This window comes from Tetrao urogallus (assembly GCF_951394365.1).
Source record: "Tetrao urogallus genome assembly, chromosome: 21".
Lineage (NCBI taxonomy): Eukaryota > Metazoa > Chordata > Aves > Galliformes > Phasianidae > Tetrao > Tetrao urogallus.
Window position 1 is genome coordinate 2694920 of NC_136834.1, and position 19197 is coordinate 2714116.

Genomic DNA, 19197 nt, shown 5'->3' on the forward strand with positions numbered 1-19197 from the left:
CCCGTGTGCACTGCAGGGCCAGAGCTGAGTTACCAATGAGTTTTTATTTGGGGAGGAGGGGAAAGGAAGCAGATGTATATATATATACATTCAGTCACATACAATTCCTCCCAGAAAAAGGCCCCGCAGACGTATATTACATGAGATCTCCGTAGTACTGTTTAAAAGCTCAGACTGTGCCTGCAGGGTGTGTGGCAGAGGGGGGAGCGATGGGGCCGACGTGGGGCTGCTGCCCCTGTCCTCTGGGCACAGTGACGGAGCTGAGCACGGCGGGGCAGCCGCAGCCCTTCGGCCCCTGAAGAACTCTGGACTCCATCTCTCCTTGTCGGGGTTTGTCCCATCACACATCCAAGCCCAGAGTTCCTGCCGCCTCCTAAGACCAGACCGCTCACGGCCAGGATATTCAAGGCCAAACTTCTGGCCACGTTCCCTCTTCTTTCCCCATCGTTCCCTGCTCAGCACCTCCAGCCTCAGCCCTGGCGCCAGCTCGGTGTGTGGTTTGGCCACGTCTGGATGCGTTGCCTGTGGTGAGATTCCCCGTGCCCAGAGGGGGCTCAGAAGGAGCAGTGCCATACGCAGTGATTGCATCAGCAAGGAGAAAACATGCACGATGTGATTCAGCGCCCGTCTCACCATGGCTGCCACCTGCTCTGTTCTGCACAGAACAAAGTCGTGCTGTGCTCGGTGGATGCCCAGCCCCATCCCACCCCACTCCAACACGGCGGGGCGTTCCTCTCAAGGCAACGCACTCTGCCCCACAGCAGCTGGATGGCGAGGAGGGCGCAGGCTGCACAGCAGGGCAAGGCTGGCCGCGTCCCCAGCATGGCCACGGGGACCGCGAGATGGCAGGGGGTTGGGATGCCGCCGCTCACAGGCGCTGTCCGTGCCCACTGAGAGCATCTGGGCTGTCTGTCAGCCGTCCTCCCCCCTCAGGGCTAACACCAGGGGTCTCGCTCTGCCCGCCCACGGCACAGGCTGTCGCTGCGCTGCCAGGCGCTGTTGATGAGGCTCTGAGCATCCTCACATTTCTTCTTGACAGCTGCGTCCAGAATGGCCTTGTGCAGGAGGTCGACCTGCAACGCGTGGAGCAGTCGGGCAGGGAGGCACCACAGCTCCTTCTCGCACCCCATCCCACACCCCATGGATGTATGGGCACGGAGCTCTGGGGCTGCGTGCCCTCTGCAGACAGGAGGGCTTGCCTTGCCTACAGGCACGGAAATGTCCGTGCAGAGCGCGCGCTCACCTGGTATTTGTTTCTCCACGCAGCGTTCAGTGCTGAGAGGAACCTCTCCAGTTCTGTAGTGCAACTGAAATAGAGCACCCAGGGAGGCAGGAACTGCTTGTGGTCCTGAGCAAACTCCTGAACGTGAGAAAAAGCGGGTGTTGCTACCACGGCCCTGCCCAGCCCCAGGCCACCGCAAATCACCTCGCTCACCAGGATGCAGTACTCCTTGTTGGCCTCCGTGGAGATGGAGGTGATGTCTGTCAGCTCCACGGTGCCCAGCGAGCGGAAGAAGCTGGTCTGGCAGTCCTCATGACAGGTGAAGGCCTTCTCATCTGTCAGCACCAGGCAGCACGGGACACACGGCGTAGGGGCTACACCCTGGGGGATGACCTGCATGTAGCGGGTGGGGAAGGGGAGATGGATCCTGAAATGAAGGAGCCCCATCTCCATGGTGCCACATGCACGTGAAGGTTAGTGCCCTAAAACATCACTTTCTATCCCGCTCTTTGGGGAACACCACGGAAAGGACCATGGAGGTTGGACCCAGAGGGGCTCAGGAGGGATTTGTTCACTCGCGCGTGCAGCTCACCCCTTTGGAGACGGCCTGGCAGAAATACTGCATCCAGTCGGCCATGTCCTCCTCGTTGTCAGCGCTCAGCTCCAGGGAGGGCCGGTCTGTCAGGATCACCTGGAAGGAGTGGGGCCGGTCGGTGGTGTTGGAGCGCCGGCATCCCCCGCACTGCTCACCGCTGGGAGAGAGGAGGGAGGTCAGGATGGACGGCAGCGCTGTCCTGATGACAGCAAGCCCTGCCCCCATCCACCTTCCCTGGGCTGTTCACCAGCCTGTCCCATTTTCCCAGCTGGGACCACATCCTACCAGCTGCTTACCCCATGTTGATGGAGAGCAGAGGTGTGACATCTGTGCGGTCAGGGTACTGGTACAGGATCCCATTGCTGCCATTTGGAAAGATGAGAGATGGTCAGTGGAGCCAGCCTAGCTCTGCCAACCACACAAACATGGCTTCGGTCACACAGACACTCCTGCCCAGCCCTGTGCACACAGGGGTTGTGCTGCTGCTGCTGGCCGCCACAACAGGGGCTTTTACGTCAGCCTCCCAGGTGATGAGATGGGCCCTCCTCATCTCTGGGCAGCAAAAGAAAACTGGCCAGGGATCTTCTCCCAGACCCACCTGAGCACCACGAAGCAGGTCTTCCACTGCTCCTTGCCCAGGTACGAGGTGCCTGCCTTGTAGTGCAGAACGCCATCCTTTGTGACTGCATTTTCAGCAGAGGTGTAGCTGTTGGGAGAGGGTCCCAGCGTCTCATCCATGGGGTCCTCCCAGTGTACGAGGCCGTAGAAACGCACCACCACGTCGCAGGCCTGCGGGATGGGCAGAGATGTGAGCAGGATGGTGTCCAGCGCGATGCTCCGCCAAGCGCAGCGATGGCTGCCGTGTCTGAACTCACCTCACACTTGGACTCCTGAGCCACAAATTTTGCAAGTGCCAATTTCTCCATGGTGGCATCTGTGAGGATACTGGGGTACGGTGGCTCCCGGCACCCCTTGATCATGGCTGACTTCAAGGAGACCAGGAAGAACCTGAGAGGGAGGGAGACGCAGCTATGGAGGCAGGATTTGTCAGCTCCACCTGCCCTGACAGCCGAGGGTCCCTCCGCTGACTGGAGGATTTTGATGACGTGAGGGGCTGTCGGTGCCCACTTACTCTGTGAGAGCCACATCTGCAGTGTCGAGCAGGAACTGCTTCCTCCGATTGGTGCACACCAGCGTCACCGTCTGCTGATCCAGCCCCACCTGTGTCACACATGACTGGGTAAGGAAGCAAGACAGAGGACAAAGGGTGGTGGAGCAGGGCTGAACCTGGCATCGTGGCCCTGGGGGAGAAGGTCGGCAGGCGCTCCGCTGCCTGTGCGGAGACACAGCGACCCAAGCACCAACAGAGGTGTGTTTGGAGAGCAACACTTCTAACTCTCCGTCTCAAAGATTCACAGTCCAAAATGCTCCTCATGGACAAAGAGCCCCACAGAAACATTCCACCGTGCTGCTGCTGCCATCCCTGCAGCCAAAGAGGTGAGGATAACCACCAACCTGCCCCCTGCTCCCTCCCCAGACGGCACTCACCGAAATGTAGTCGAGTTCATTATAGGAAACGGCCTCCTCCACCATGTATGGCTTCTCTGCTGCCCCTGGCACAGAGACAAAGAGCTGCATGAAGGGGGGCAAAGGAACCTGTCACTGCCTGGAACCAGCAAGAGAAGCCACGTCCCAGGGGCGAGGAGCTACAGGGCACAGGTCCTAGGGCTCCTTAGAGGGCCCTGATCTCACTGCTGCTATTGCCACTGCTCTTGGGAGCACGAAGGAACTGGTGAACATTGATGAGTTACGATGCCCTAATCACTGAGCAAGCCACAGATCAAACATCACTTCTCCCAGCTCCCAGACCTCCAAGGGGCTGTCCTTGCTAAACTGAGACTTGTAGCAGCCCTGACGAGCAGGAGCTGCTGAGATACCTTTCCGGATCAGGTACACATAGCAATCTGTCAGCAGGACGTAGACCAGCTGCAGGTTCCCCTCCATGTGCCCGGTGCTCATTCGAATCATCTGTGTGCAAGGAGGAAAGCTCTCAGCCCACGGCCAAAGCAGACAGAGGCGGCTCTTTGTGTGATTTTTGACTGATTTGTGTGCCTGCCCCATGTGACTGTCTTACCCTGAACAACTGTTCCTCATTCTCCCGAAAGACGTGGATCATCAGCAGGAGCAGATGGTTGTTGTCCACCCTGCAAAGACGGACAGAACAGGCTGAAGGACAGACAAATATGTGGGGCTGGGTGGTTCCAGTACCTTTCTGAGTGAATGTGTGTGATTAGGGCACCTGCTGGCCCACAAGACCTTCTTGTGAATCCCTGAGCACCACCTTCATCCTGGAAAAGGATGGGCTTTGCCCCACAATTGGAGGACCACGGGAAAGTATCAGCTTGAGTATCAGCAGCTCTTCACATTTCTGTGCTCACACAAACTCCGTATGCTGAGCTGAGCAGACCCAGCCTCACCTGAACTCCGAGGGATGGGTGAGCTCCGAAGGGCTGCCCTGACCTTCCTCCACACCAGAGTCCTCAGCGCTGCTCAAGGAAGGGCTGGGCTGCTCCTTGTTTGGCTCACCGACAGCCTTGGGATTGATGGTGTCCATCTGGGCGGTTTGGGGTTCACTGCCCACTCCTTCAGATTCCTCTACTGCCCCAACTGCTTCTCCCTGTCCGCTTTCTTCTTCTTCTTTAGGAGTCTCAGGGCTACCAGAAACATGTGGCGGTTGGCCAGTCCCTGCAGCGTCATTGTGGCCACCACCTGGTGCAGCAGCATTTGGACTCTCGACGGTAAAGCGGTAGAAGTCCATGGGGGCTGAAATCCCCTCGCTGAAGTCGCCAGAGGACGATCCATCTGGGGTGTCCCCTGGCGTGCCGGTCCGAAAGGACTGCCTGGGGGGCTCCGGGGGGACGCTCCAGCCGCCAGGGTCCAGCTGCCCGTTCAGCCTGTCCATCACCTTGCTCAGCGGCTGCCCCACGCTCTCCATGGACGTGTCCTTCATTTCGGGGATGCGCAAAGCCAGCTGGCTGAGGGCACAGCGTCCCTCCTCCTTCCCGCCCGGCCTCGGCTCCCCAGCTGGGGCAGTGGGATCGTCGTCCCTCTGTGCACCTCCTCTGTCACTCAGCCCGTTCACATCGCTGTCTCCGCTGCTCTGATGCGTGCTGGTCTCGGGCACTGCGGGCACAGGGGTGTTCACAGGCTCCTCTGGCTTTGCTTTCTTCTTCTTGCCTGTTTTCTTCTTCTTGGCTAACCTGCAGGGTGAGAGGCCAACATGAACATCACTTATCTCTGCCTGCCTGGACTTCTGCAATGCAAAGAGCAGCGATTGGGGTCCCACTCTTTCCTGACAACCTTCCTCTGCGATTTTCCCTATAAAAGGAAGCACGGTGCTTCTCTTCCCACACTGCTGGAGAGCAGGGTGCAACGTGACCCTTCTGAGAGTCGTCTCCTCTGCACCTCCCAGGAAAAACAGGAGTGAGAACAAAGCCCAGGCCTGCTGGTCTGGTTTTGGGGCGCCTCTGTCCCCAGGTGTGAGCAGTCAGCCTTGCACTCTCTGTCTGGGTTTAAGGCCTGCAAGGGAACCCCAAGGCTCTCTGCAAGAAGTCAAACACAGGCCAACAGGTCTGCAGACACATCTCCCTCAGCAGGTTTAGCCACAGCTCACTGACAGACAAGAGGAAGGAAAGAAGGAAGATCTGAGACCCAGAACTGCTGCAAACCTGCCACCAGCCGGAGAAAGCTTAAATCACAAGCTTACAGCTTCCTCTGAGCTCCCTGATGCAGAACATTGGGCAAAGGAATGTATGCCAAGCAGTTCTACAGACCCAGGGGAGCTCTGTTAACACCTACAGAGGATCACTTGCTATGCAGAAGCATAAAACCATTGCCTCCTGATTTTACAGAGGCTGCACAACAGATGCCGAGTTGGAAGGAGCGGTGCACCATCAGCCCCCAGTGACTGCTGACACTGCAGGACACGTTTCCAGGCCAGGCAGCTCCATCCCCACCTGATGACCTCCAGCTCTGTGCAGCTCTCAGACTGGTCCGTTCCTTCAGGGGTGGCTTCTGCCTTCTCCTGGGAAGCTGTGTGCACCGGGGTGGTCTCAGTGGAGGACAGCACATCTGCTTTCTCCTCGTTGAAGGGGTTGTAGCGCTGCGTTGGGCTTTTCATAGAGGCTTTGCTGCCATTTGCTTCTGAGGCAGTGGAGTGCGGGCAGCTGAGCGTGTCTGTGAGCTCCCCATCTGCAAAGACAAGAAAGGAAATGTGGGATTAACATCATCCTGGGCGTCCTGCAAGGGCTGGGTCAGGTCAGGTCAAGCAAAGCTGCGTGCCGGGGGCTCAGGGCACTGGGTGGTCACCCCACTGCTCACAGAGCACTGGCAGAGCACCGCTGGCCCAGCTTAGCACTGACAGCAGGCTCCTTGCAAGGAGGGACAGAGAGCGTGCAGACCAGCATTACTCTGTGCTTGGCACTTGCTGCCATTTAGAAAATGCCTAGCAATAACAGCTCAGTCACCCACGAGCCTGCACCTGCATTAGGAAGTAGAGGCAGCATCCCCAGGAAAGAACCAGTGGGTCTTGGGGCTGTGGTGCTCATTACCAAGATGACAATGGTTAACGAGGCTCAGGAATGCCCAGGGTGGAAACGTCCAGATGGAAACAGATGCACTTATGTGGCATCAGGTTTGCGTGGTCGAGTCACCAGGACTCCTTATCTCTGCTAACAAGAACTGGGGGCAATGCTCCCATCCAATCCACCTCGAGGTCAGCAGCATTTTACCCCCAATGGCTGCACAGGACGGACAGAAACCTGGCAGCTGGGTCCTGTGCTCAGCTAGGAGGGCAGGCACGGAACCAAGCCATGAAGCAGTGCCCCTTACAGCAACCTGCGTGACACACACAGGGCACTGGGAGCGTGGAGAAGGAACGCAGCATTCACCCAGGCTGGAGGACAGCAGGCTGTGCAGAAGTCACAGCACAACCAGCCCGGCCCATGTTAGTCTGCAGAGGGAAAAGGAGCAGCAGAGAAGGGCCACAGCAGTCATGCTCAGCATTATCCATCCACAAAGACAGGGTTAAAGGAAGGTGATTGCGCCCTTCTCCTCCCCAACACCATTCATTCCAAGCTAACTACAAGCCCCATGGTAGGCAGCAAAAGGCCTTCTGAATGACAACCCTGTGAGACTGATTGAGGGGTGGAGGGTTTGAAGAGGAAAATGAAACCTTTAGTGACACCCCCAGGCGCTCAGAAGCACTCATGACCCTGCTTGAGCACAGAACTGGATCTAGGGGAGCTCACTGGCCATTGCCATCACTGCAGAGAGGAGAAGCCAAAGGCTTCTGCTCCATCCCAGCCTTGTCCAGACTGAGTGGAAGTGCTGTGGTAGAGCACTTGTGTGTGTTGGATAAGAAAGAAAACGAGAGGGGCTGTGTTAGAGCCTGAGAGCCATCCACACGGAATTCAAGCAGTCTTCCCAAATAGTCAGGTAGTTCTGGCCAAAACAATTCTGACTGCAACCTCCATCCAGTTTGTAATTATAAAGGACAGAGTGCATTTCCCCCCAGGGGTAAAGCAAAGAGATTTCCTGCTCCTGGGATATGCAGAGGATCCACACAGGGCTCTGCATATGGAGGAAGGAGAACAAATTCCTCTGTCTGGCTACATTAGGAGCTGGGAAATGCTCTGCATGTGATCTTACAGGAGACAAGATATTCTCTCCCCTCTGCCTATACTGAATTCCATCAACATGTGATGTTTGCACGTTAAAGAAGTGAACAGGAGAGCATGCAGCAAGCTTCAGGTGGCAGCAATGCATAGAGAAAAACCAACTGTTGTTAACACATGAGTATGTCCCACCTTCCCAGTCTCTGCTGGGCATGGTCTGCATTGCTGGAAAGACATCTCCAAAATCATAATCTACAAAAATGAGGGATAAAACTCAGGATTAGAAAAACAAGTAGTGGGGAGGGAAGGGAACACGGGACAGTGTGAAGGGGGTTGAGGGATAAGAAGGGTGAGAAACAAAACAGTCTTCCACTGATATCTGAAATGCATAACAAAATAGTTAGGGAACATGGATGCAAATGGAAATCAGCTTCCCTAGCAGCTGTTACTGATGGATATTTGTGTTGCAGGAGCTACAATGCAAAGGGACGAAGGCCTCAGTATGTGAGCTGCTGGAAAGCTAAAAATGAATAAATAAATACATAAAATAATGGTGGGTATCACAGCAGGCTTGTGCACCTGGCCAGGAATCCCCTTCGGGAAATTATTTAAGTGCTCTGTGCCTCAACTTCCCCACCTCACACTTATGTCCCACAGACGCTGTGATGTTTGACTCATTAATGTTTGCAAAGCCAAGGGTCTGATTAAAGGGCAAACCTTGTCCTCTGATCCTAAATTCCCCAAACTCACCTACGTTCCCATGGTAGAGATGCTCCTGTTCAGATGTCTGGTAAGGGGACTTGGGGGTCCCTTAGCAAAGACTACACACCACTCTGATACAAAGACCCTGTGATGCTGCAGGGAAGGGTTCTGCTTTGAACACCCTGGCAAACCAAAGCACCTCGCTGCTTTCTCTGTGAAAGCAAACCCTTCTGCACCTGGACAGCACAGAGGAGCCCCAGGCAGTGCTGTGCTTCAAAGCCTGTTGCTAAAATGATGCTAATACCCATCCCTGCACCTTGCATCCAGAGCTGCTCCTCCTCAGTGTCTTTAGGGACCGCAGTCATGGCACATAAAAGGCAGCTGGCAGACCCTTGTCTCAGACAGAGCCCATCTGTAGGTGGACTCGGTCCCAAATTCACTGCACCCAGTTAATGACACACTGCACCATCTGCTCTAGGATCCCCTGATTCTACTTTCCTCAGACTGACACCGAAAAAGGAAGCAGGTTGGTGGATTTGGATTAGGAATAGCAGCAGAAGAGATGTTCCTTCCTGCATTGTAAGAGCTGCCTGTTTCAGCCTGGGGTGGGTTAAGGAGGCACACAAGGCCACATCTCAGCTGGTCAGGGACAACACCAGCACGGCCAAGCTCCTTCTGACACAGACAAGAGGGCGAGTGTAAGGACATGAGTATCACGAGTTATCAGGCCGCTGAGGGAAGATGCATAAAGAGAAATCATGGCATCTCTGAGATCACCACCTGCCTTTCCCTACGACTGCAGAGATGGAAAAAGACTTAGGAAGCTGTTCCCTGCTCCCTGCAGCATACTTTAGGTCTCTCAACTGCAAAACAGGCAGTTAGAAGAGGTCCTCTGCAGTCCTGCGTCCCTGCTCTGAGCTGGAAGCTGTGTTCAGAAACAGCGCAGCCTTCGTCCCTTGGGAGATTTCACCAGTTCTTGCAAACCCCCCCCCATTATGGACATTTGGCCTGAGGTAATTGCCACTGCCTTTCCCAGGCAGAAGCAATGTGGCTGTTTGCAGCTTAAATGCCAGTGCTGCACTGCCCTCTCATTTCCACCGGCCGCACCTCCCTATGAAAGACATGAAGAGGCTCACAGCCTTACTTCTGGGGCTCCTTGGTCTCTTCCAGCCCATCATCTGCAACATCTGCTGTCATGCCATCACACGAGGCATTTGGTGCCTTGTCCAGTTCAGCAGCACAGCTGATGGCAGCATGGGAACACGCAGCCCTCAGTCTCACCTGTTCAGAAAACAGGAGGCCGGTGCTTTGGCCTCCCGGAGCACTTACCTTCGCTGGATGGAGCAATGGCACTGTCGTCCCACTCCAGGTTGGTGGAGGTGACAGAGTTGAAGGAGTTGAGAGAGAGACTGTCTGAGCCGTGCATGGAGCTGGGCAGGCGGTCCTCAAAGTCCAGCAGGTACTGAGGTTTGTAGTAATCTGGCATGTATGGGGCCAGATCCAGGTAAGGAGCATCCTGCAGGGAAGAAGAAATGGAGTCAGTCAGGCTCTGAGTCACTGTACACAGGTAAAAGCACAGCCAAAATCATAGGACTGTCCTTGAATGTCTTCTGATGTCTATTCCTGCTCCTTCCACAGGAAAGCCAATGGCTTCTTCCTCCTTTCCTGCAACACTTAGTGTCAGCCAGTGGCTTTGTGTGCACCTCCATTTCCCTGCAGGAATGCCAGCACTTCATAGCACATTTGGAAGCATGACTTCCCTTTATCCTCATCTGTCTGGAAGCTGCACATTTTCAACTGAACAAGATGGCTGCCAACAAGGTGCCCTGGCCCAAGCGGTGAGACCTGTGACAGCCAGGACAGCCATCCCACCCCATGTACCCACTGTCCCCAGCTACAACAGGCAGACAACAAACTGCCCTCACCAGATCCAAGTCAAAGCGGATGAACTCCAGCCCAGACACCAGCGTTAAGAACAAGGTCAGATGATCGTGGCTGCAAACCAGGGCATTCCTGCAACAAGGATAAAACAGAAGAGCTTTAGAGCTGTGGAAAAGAAAAGGAAATAGCCACAGGCACCCTTCTGTTTTCTTAGTTTTGGTGGTTTGTCCCTGAGATGTGCTGTAAGCAGCCACACAGCCGCACGCCTGCTGTTTGCCTCCAGTCTGAGAGCAATGGCAGAGCTCCAAAAGCACATCTTCTGCATGCTGCCCCCAAATTGTGCTACATCCCAATTTCCAGGCCTCCACCAGAGCTGGTCCAGAGCTTCTTGGAAGGCACGGAAGGGAATAAAGAGTCCAGGGAATAACAGGAGGAATAAAAGGGAATAAAAGGAGTAAATAGAAGAGATGCTTGTAGGCCCTCTTATAGAACTGTACCTCCACATCTGGGATCCTTGCATCAAACATGCAACACTTCTGCAAATGATGAGACCCTGGCCAACTTCTTGCTCTCTCACTGGCACTTCTTGTTTCTGACAAGGAGGGATACCAACAAGAGCCCAAAAACCAGAACCAGCTCAGATACTTACTTGACATAGTACTTGTGCAGCAGGCTTAGGTTCTCCTGGAACAGCCTCAAGTAGCTCTCCAAGGAGTTTTCATTGAGGGCAAGGTACAGCCACGCTCGGCCTGAAAGCAAAGCAGCAGAAAGATTTATCTGCAGGGAAACACCTGCAAAGCAAAGCAAGTCTGGAAATAATCACAAGTCAGTGACAATGCATCAGATTGTTCATTCACATTCATATAATTTGAAGGGGGCATCTGGCTGTGGGATGAATCTGTGGGAAAAATGCCAGTGGGAGATGAATGGGAAGATTCATGATTTGGAGTAGGAATAAGAATGAGAGACTGTGTGGTAGGCAGTCGAGGAGCAGCCACACAACTGGGTCCCTAATACATGATGGGGCCCTGCTGGCATTTCCAGTGGGATCAGCAGCCAGGAGAGGCAGAGGGAGAATCACTCTAAATCAGCACAGGTGCAATTGGAGGTATTACAGAAAGGTTGGTGCAGAGAGAGGTGATGGTGGAATCTGTGCTCAGCTCCACTCTCACCGGTACAAGGCTTGGGAGACGAAGGATGCTGGGAGAATCAGGCAGAGAGGAGGTCTCTGGGCACCACCCTGTGGCCTTGATGGTCCCAAACATCTGCTACAGACATCTCACAGCTGAGGAGAAGCAGCATTAGGGAAACAACAGCTACAGCCAGACATTGCGGGGCAAGAGAGGTGATGCCTCCTGTCTGCCACAAACCCTTCCTGAGAGCACAGTACAGCAGATTGCTTTGGTTTCGCAGCAGCAGAAGGGTGGCTAGAGACAGGCTGCAGTATTTCCAGGGCCATAAAGCAGCTCCACCAGGACTGCCACCTCCTGGGGTTGAATGCAGTGAGATGGACTCAGCCCAGCTGGCTCCGCAGGTCCCCAGCCCTCGAGCACGTGGCCATTACAGCCTTCCCACGCTTTCTGCCAGATGTCCCCACCCTGATGTCTGCCCTCAGAGCCAGGGCAGTGTCTGCAAACACTCACTGCGTCCCAGGTTGGTGGCCACGTGCTGGAGCACTTCTATCTGCTTGATGGCTTCACGGCGGGTGAAGTGAACAACCAGCACCCAGTAACCCGAGGAAAGATCTTGCAACCTGGAAAAGAGGGGTCCAGAGAAAATGGGGCTTCGTTATCCCCATCCAAATTATCAGCTAGATGTTTTTCCCGTGCTGAGAAAAGCCCTTGCAGCACGCTGTGTGTGCTTTCCCAAGCAAAATGCAGTGAAAAGGAAAACCCAGAAATAGGTGCAATGCTTACCCATAGAGCAGAGCGTGGTCCAGATGCTCACAGAGCCGCTGCAGGACCTTGTCGTGGTTTCTGATGGCCGGGGTCTCATCCTCACAGGCAGCAAAGTAGCTCTGCAGCTGCAAGGAGAAGAGACAGACGGCTGAAGCACCCACAGAGAGAGTTGGAAACGCTGGCACGCTCACAGGCAGCATTAGGTAGCATCCCAGGAAGAGACAGAGGGTTTCTGCGGCACAGGTGAAGACAGAGACATGTGAATACAGGACGAAGGCAGCCTGGTTCACCTCGAGCCATCTGTGGGGTGAGGCCACATCACCACCTCGCATTATGTCATCTGGCTGCCACTTTTCCAAAAACCAGGACAGTCATCTCAGTTAACCTGTTCACCGCTGCAAGGCACTGCTAAGGTCAGCTCTGAGGTCCAAACTGGTTCTAGAAACCCCATCAACCCCCTCACAGCCACATCATGTCCTCACAGCTGACCCAACGGCCCCCTCCTGCCCCTCCAGCTCGGAGCTCTACTCAGGTCCACATCTCACATGCACTTGGCATCCAGGCAGGCACATTACTCACGTAACCTCAGCTGTTCAGGCCACGTTTATTTGCTCTGGTTGGCGACAGTTCAGCTGAGCCATGACAGCACATCCCCCTTACACACCATGTTTTGGCAACCTGATGCATCTTTGCCAAACCTCACCAGTCACTCAGGCTCCACGTAACTACAGCAATAAAGAACCAGGTTTATATGCCATAAAAACTCAGCGTTGTGCTTGTCAAGCTTGACCTGACCCCAAAAGCCAGGAACTGGTTTGTCCTCTTGAATTACTGTGGATACATCCAGCTTCAGCACCCTCCTCGCCTGAAGATCTCTGCATCTCTGTGGAGGAAGGCAGCTCTGAGGTAAGACAGGAGAGCCAGGCGTGTTCCTGCACGGACCCAGCCCTGACGTGGGAAAGAACTGCTGAGCTGGAAGATTTGCAACCAAATTCCTTCATCTGATTGCACGGTGCAATGCGTCCCATTCCTGTCCCAGGAAGGAGGTGGATCCCCCGGGGAAGGCAACGTGCCACATTGGTTTGCTTACAGAGACTTTCACTGCACCTACGTGAGAGTCGACGTGTTCTAGCCCAGCAGCTCGTACTTGTGTTAGAAGGAAGCAGTCTCCAAAGATTTCTGCTATTAATAGGCAGCCCAGGCCCAAGCAGGGACACCAGTGCCCTAAAATCCCACTATTCAAGAACTACTTCGGGATCCATCTGCAGCCAGTGTTTTAAGTGCATTCCTGCAGCAAGGACGCTCAAGGAAGAAACAAAACTCGGAGTTTATCCCCCAGGTGATGGGCAGATGGAGCCATGGGGGATCACACAGGATTTCTCACAATCCCCTTTGATTTGGAGCATTGATTTGGGATCCTCTGCGATGGCAAAGCCTTTGCCACGTGGGCTGTGAGGCAGGAACCAAAGGCAGAAATTCATTATCCCACCCATGCTGCTGCCTATGCAGAGAGCTGGGGAACCCTCTGCTGTGTGTCTGGGGCATCTTCTGCAGGCTGTGCTTGCTTGAGAAAATGCAGCTGTGGGATCTGACATTAGCTGACCACACCAGGGGCTGAAAAGGAGCAGCTCTGTGCGCAGAGAGGTCAGCACAGAGGGAAGTCTCCAGTCTTGCTCTGTCACAGACCAGAGGAACTCCCCATCAGAGACTGAACCCAAGCCTGGCAGCAAGAGACGAGCAAATGGAAGCACTTCCTCTTCTTCTTTCCTTTCTTCCCCAAAATAGCTCCTATCTTTGTTACAGACCTTCCTGTAGCCAGCTCGTGATTTCCAACCCTCTGCAGCTCCCCGGTGCTGCCAGACTGACCCACCAGCTCCCACCATCACAGATTCATCACAGGTCCCCCTGAAAGCCATTAGCAAACCCACAGGGTTATCTCCTCTCAACGTCTCTGAACGGTGAGAAGTACCTGGGGATTTCTGGAAGATTTCCATTCCTTAGAAAAGCTAAATTTCAGTTTTGATGGTGTCACTCTGTGGCTTTGTGCTACCTTCAGCCTCCCTCTTGTCCCAGGAGCCAACTCCACCAGCAGCACCCTCATGACAACACTGGTCTTGCTTCATTTAGCTGAGGGAAAGACATAGCAACGTCCGCCCCAAGCAGCCCCCACCCACTCTGCCGTGCTGGGAGGCAGAGGACGGACTCGTGTGACTGCTGTGTGTGCAGTCACGGGGCCGTGCAGCTTGGCAGTTCCTCTCAAGGTGGATTTGGGCACTGAGTCATGGCTGTGGATGAGCTGTTCCATGCTTTGGTCACAAGGAAGCACATCAAGGAGTTGCTCCTACCTGTACATGATGCCTGATCCACCTCTCTGACCTCTAAATTACCATGCATCTACATGCAGTGTTTGTTCTTCTGCAAATTGCTACAAAACACAAACAAACTATTCGGAAGCAACCTCTTCCAAATCACTGTGTGGCAGATGGACCTGTTTGGGAAGTGAAGAGCTGCAGCCTGGTAACCACATGTGAAGCATCCACAAAGCAGCTGCCCGACATGCGCAGGGAAAAGCAGGGGGGAAACAAGCAATGAGGGTAAAAAGTCTGAACCCAGCACCAGTGCAGAGCACTCGTCTCATCTTCTGGAGAGATGCTCTTCCCTTCTGCCTCACAAACCAGGTGAGTACCAGACCGAATGGCTGAAGTCTGCCTGCGGTGAAGGACTTGTGCAGCATGCAGTGCCCTGAGACCTCGAGTCTCAGCCCAGGGCTATTTATAAACATTCCTGTGGCCAAAATAAGTTCTGTTGGCATCCAGAAGGCATCCCCACCATCTACTGAGAGCGTCTTTCTCAGCTCAGCAGCCCTTTGTGTCACAACCACATCTGACCACTGCGTTTCAACAGCGCGGGGCAGAACCTGCTGTGCAAAGCTGTTACAAAAGCTCTTCCCAAGCCCAAGTATTCAAGGATGGCAAGTTAAACACACTCAAAGAAGAGCAGAAGGGTGTTTATCCAAAGGGAGCAGAGAGCCTCTCTGAATGAAGGGGAATAAAGGGAGAGTTTGTGGTCTTGATCATTGCACCTCGTGCCATTAAGGAGGAGACGATGCTTTTAATTGCTGTTTATCAATAAGAGCTGACTGCAGACAGTGTTTAGGTTTTTTTTGTAGTAATATACCACACCCCATGCTGGCACGCATAAGGATATTCCTCGCACAACTTTATAGCCCGCTAATTGAATCAGTTCTCAATGAGTACACTGCTCTCCGGGCCCATTTGCAGAGCTTGTGCTGCAAGAATAGGTGCCAAAAATGATCTGGCCAGGCCCTCCCCTCTATCCTTGTTTGGCTCCCAACAAAAGAAGGGACCTTCAGCGTTTTTCATGCCGAGGAACAGCTCTGAGCTGTAGCAGCCACACTATGAAGTCCATTTTCCAAACAGAATCATTCTTGTGGTGCTTCTTGGAAGGCCCTCCTGCACTCCCACAGCCTGACTGAAACGCAGTCTCCTGACTCTATTCAAGGCTGGCCACAATCCAGCCACGTCTTCACCTCCTCTCCGTACATCTGGCCCACAGATATTCCACTGGTGGCTTTCCAGCATCAAGTTCATGTCCCTTTTCTGCTTGCCATTTCTCTGGCAGGACAAAAGCAGTGCAAAGAAAAGCCAACAGTTGCCATGGGGCAACCCCTTGCATTCTGCCAGCTCAGCTCTGACCCCAAACCACTGTGCTCGCTGCGTGGGACACTTGAAAACCCACTTTCTCACACACAACGCAAGGACTGGCAAGGGGTTTTCTGCCAGTTGCAAAAAAGCAAAACAAAAGGAATGCCACAAAGCAGCAAACAGATAGCCAAAACATCCAGCGGATTGGTGGAGCCTTCTGTCTCAATCCCTGTCCTCCCATTGCCTCCCCAGTCAGTGGAAAGACAGTTTCTCCTATCTATCAAGGAGGTATCTTTCTCTGAAAGCAGGATCTTGGAGATACGAACCTCTGCAAGACTCAACACACTTCCAAAACCCATTTCCAGCAGCTGTCCTTCCATCTCACTGCTCAAGGCTGGAGCTCCAGGGAGCACCAAAACCACAGGGCAGATGTTTGACCTGGTCCCAGGCAAGTGATGGCAGCTCAGCTCCAAGGAAAGAGGCAAAGGCAAGGGATGGGACAGACAGGTAAGAAGATCGATAAATGAATACAGGAGCAAAATTACACTTGCTCAGAGGAGTACAAATTCAATGGCAGATGGATAAAGAGGAGGCCAAACTCCTCTGCAGCTTCTATGTCACCCATAAAACTGGGCTGAATTTCAAGGCAGAGATGCAGCTCTGTTGCTGTCTTCACCAGTCAAGAATTACATACATACAAAACAAATTACAGCCCCGAAACTGCAGCTCTGTCTGGATCTTTGGGGGCTGCACACATGACCTGACTTGACATTTCTTACAAAAAGCTTTCAGATCAGCACCTGCCTCAGTGCCTGGCTTCCCATTCTGGACACTGCACCCCTTGCCTCGGTTTTGGGACCTTTCCAGTGGAAAACATCGACACTCAGCCCATCAGCAAGTTGAGGGCACTGCCAGCTGCAATGGAGCAGCCTTGAGAAAAAACAGCACTTTCATGATGTGCAGAGACCTGAAAGAAACAAAGCTGACTCCCACAACAAAGATGTTTCATGTCAAGAAACACAGAGCTCTGAAGCATTTGCCCAGCTGTGTGCAGTCTGGTAAGGCTGTCACCTCCTGGGACACTTGTCAGCTCTCATTCCCCAAAGGCTTTTCCACCAGGGCTTTTCTTCATTTGAAGTTCATTACTTCTGCAGCAGTGAGCAGGGAATGGGCACGGAGCTGGCTGGCAAGGCTGGAGGGAAGCTGCCAGTGGTGCAGTCTGTCAGATGCAGCCAGCAGAGTCTTTGGGATGGCACACAGCTGCTGAGGAACAGGATCCCCGCGTTAGCTGCAGGCAGACGGAAAGGTCATATGCTCAGCACAACAGAAAAACAGATTTCATAGGAGTGAAAAACAAGTCCAGTTGGTAAACACACTACAACAAGTGAGCACAGGGGGTTTGTGCCCTGCAACGGTGCCGTTCTCCCAGAGAGCTGCTGCTTACTCACTCTGCAAGCATTCAGTGCTTTGAATCTCTCCACACAGACCAAGTTTGCTGGCACAAAGTTATCTGGATTACTCTTCTTGGATGGGGACATCAGAAAGCTGAATCACTCAGCGGCCGCATCACGCTCAGAGAACTTGTGAAACTGGAGGCTGGCCACCTCAGTTCCTGTTGCTCCCCATACAAAAGCCACTGCCTCATCCACTTAGAGGTGAGCACATTCCTTTTGTGTGTTAGCAAAGGATGCTCTGCTTCAGCACCTCTCCAGGATTGGTGGATCAAACCATCCCCAAATCTACATTCAGGGGATGCTGCAAAGCAGAGCTGGGGCACAATGGGGGACTGTAACAGCATTTTTGCTGGTACAGAGCTGAAAACCAGGTGGGGAGATGGGCAGAAAGGCACAGCATTAACTCACTGCTACTGCTGCTCAAATGGGGATGGTGGAAACTCTTCCTCAAGTCTGAAGCTGAGAAAAGAAAGCCTATTACGCCTGGGCAAAAAGCATTAGAGAGGCACACACACTGTCACAGAATCACCGAATCACCAAGGTTGGAAAAGACCTTCAAGATCATCCAATCCAACCTATCACCAATAGTTCTCACTAAACCACGTCCCTCAACAAAAACCCAAACGTTCCTTGAACACCTCCAGGGTCGGTGACTCCACCACCTCCCTGGCAGCCCATTCCAAACCAAAAAATGGTCACAAACTCATCCGAGCTCTGCTCTACAAATCAAACCTGCACCAACAGGGAAAGTAAGGAGCGACCAGCCTACGCAGCCAGAAAGCTTTTGAAATCAGAGGTGATACCTGGAGAACTCCCCACACCTCATGACACAACCTGCTGCGGGCAGGGAGCAGAGAACGAACGAGATGAGATCTCAGCCTGTGGGAAGGGTGTAGCTGCTCCTCTCACCTACTGACTGCCTGTTCTCACTAACACAGAGAGAAGAAAAGCACCAGAGACTCAAGGGCAGAAGTCAAACAGCAAAGCACTGAGAAGAACGATCAGCTCCATTGCTGAAGGAGAGCAAACTCTCTGAGGAAGCAGAATTGCATCCCAGTGGTAGAACGCTGGGGTGTGCCAGTGCTGGACTTGTGCCACGTGGCTGAGCTGGGTTTCAGTGGGACAGTATTAACAAACCGATCAGCCTGAAGTCTCCTACGCTTGCCTGAACTTTCCCACTTTGAACTGAGCAGGAAAGCAAAGGGGTAGGACTGCAAAATCCAAAAATCCCTCTGTTCTGCTGGACCAAGACAGGAGAGCTGGCAGAGATCAGTGCAGGTCAAGCCATAGCTGTAGCTGAGAAGCCCTCAAGTATGACAATTATTAAAACAGTCACCAGGTTGACTTCATAGCATCTCCAAAAGAGGATCCACGGGGATTTTCTGCATGTAAATAAACAGTGCCCAACAAATCCTGTGTGGGAACTGATATATCCTTATGCCAAGGTCAGACATGGGGAGCATCACAACAGAGCTGGGAGCCAGATGAACATCCACTCATTTCCAGGTAGATACAAGATTATCCTTTGTTTTTAGAGGACAGAAAAACGAGAGCAGAGGACAGGCTCACAGATGGAGGAAAGAGGACGGAATTTGCACAGCCATCCTACATTCAGGAGTACTGTCAAGCTTCCCTGTCCTTAATAATGCTGGAAATTCGCTCGTCTTACAGCAAGTCTTCACGGATGAATCTGTATCAGGACATACACGGAGCAAACCCAGCAACTGGGAAACGTCGCCAAGCCCAGAAAGCCCCCCTTCCCCAAAACTTGTGGGAACACCGAAACCAGGTCGCCTTCCCGAACGCCAACCGGAGCTGCCATCAGCGCCAGGCCGGACCGCGAGCTCGGCAGCCCCGCACGCCTGACGAATCGCTCTTCTGACCGCACACAGAAAAGGCGCAGCCCCGCCGCAGCCCACAGCGGCAGCCCCGTCCCGCCCGCGCCCACCTTCTTCACGGACAGCGAGATGTTCTCCAGGATGCGGTCCTTCACCTCGGCCGGCTCCATCACTCCCGGCCCGGCCGCCCTTCGCCGCCCGGTCCTCCCGGCGGAGCCCGAGTGCCGCGCCGCCCCCCGGGCCCGCTCCCCGCCCCGCCGCCCCCCG

The 19197-nt window shown here is 53.8% G+C and overlaps 1 protein-coding gene across 1 annotated transcript; it reads right to left on the bottom strand.

Moving 5' to 3' along the window:
* Positions 1-935: 935 nt before the first annotated feature.
* PLEKHM2 (pleckstrin homology and RUN domain containing M2) lies at positions 936-19100 on the bottom strand (the record flags this gene model as incomplete). Its single annotated transcript, XM_079545606.1, has 20 exons — positions 936-1073; positions 1244-1360; positions 1436-1615; positions 1815-1974; positions 2114-2179; positions 2416-2606; positions 2693-2825; positions 2950-3053; positions 3366-3430; positions 3755-3845; positions 3952-4021; positions 4295-5077; positions 5834-6068; positions 7685-7744; positions 9524-9710; positions 10120-10207; positions 10725-10824; positions 11719-11828; positions 11992-12098; positions 19041-19100. 20 exons carry the CDS (start codon positions 19098-19100, stop codon positions 936-938), a joined length of 3045 nt encoding a protein of 1014 aa, XP_079401732.1.
* Between the last annotated feature and the right edge of the window lie 97 nt (positions 19101-19197).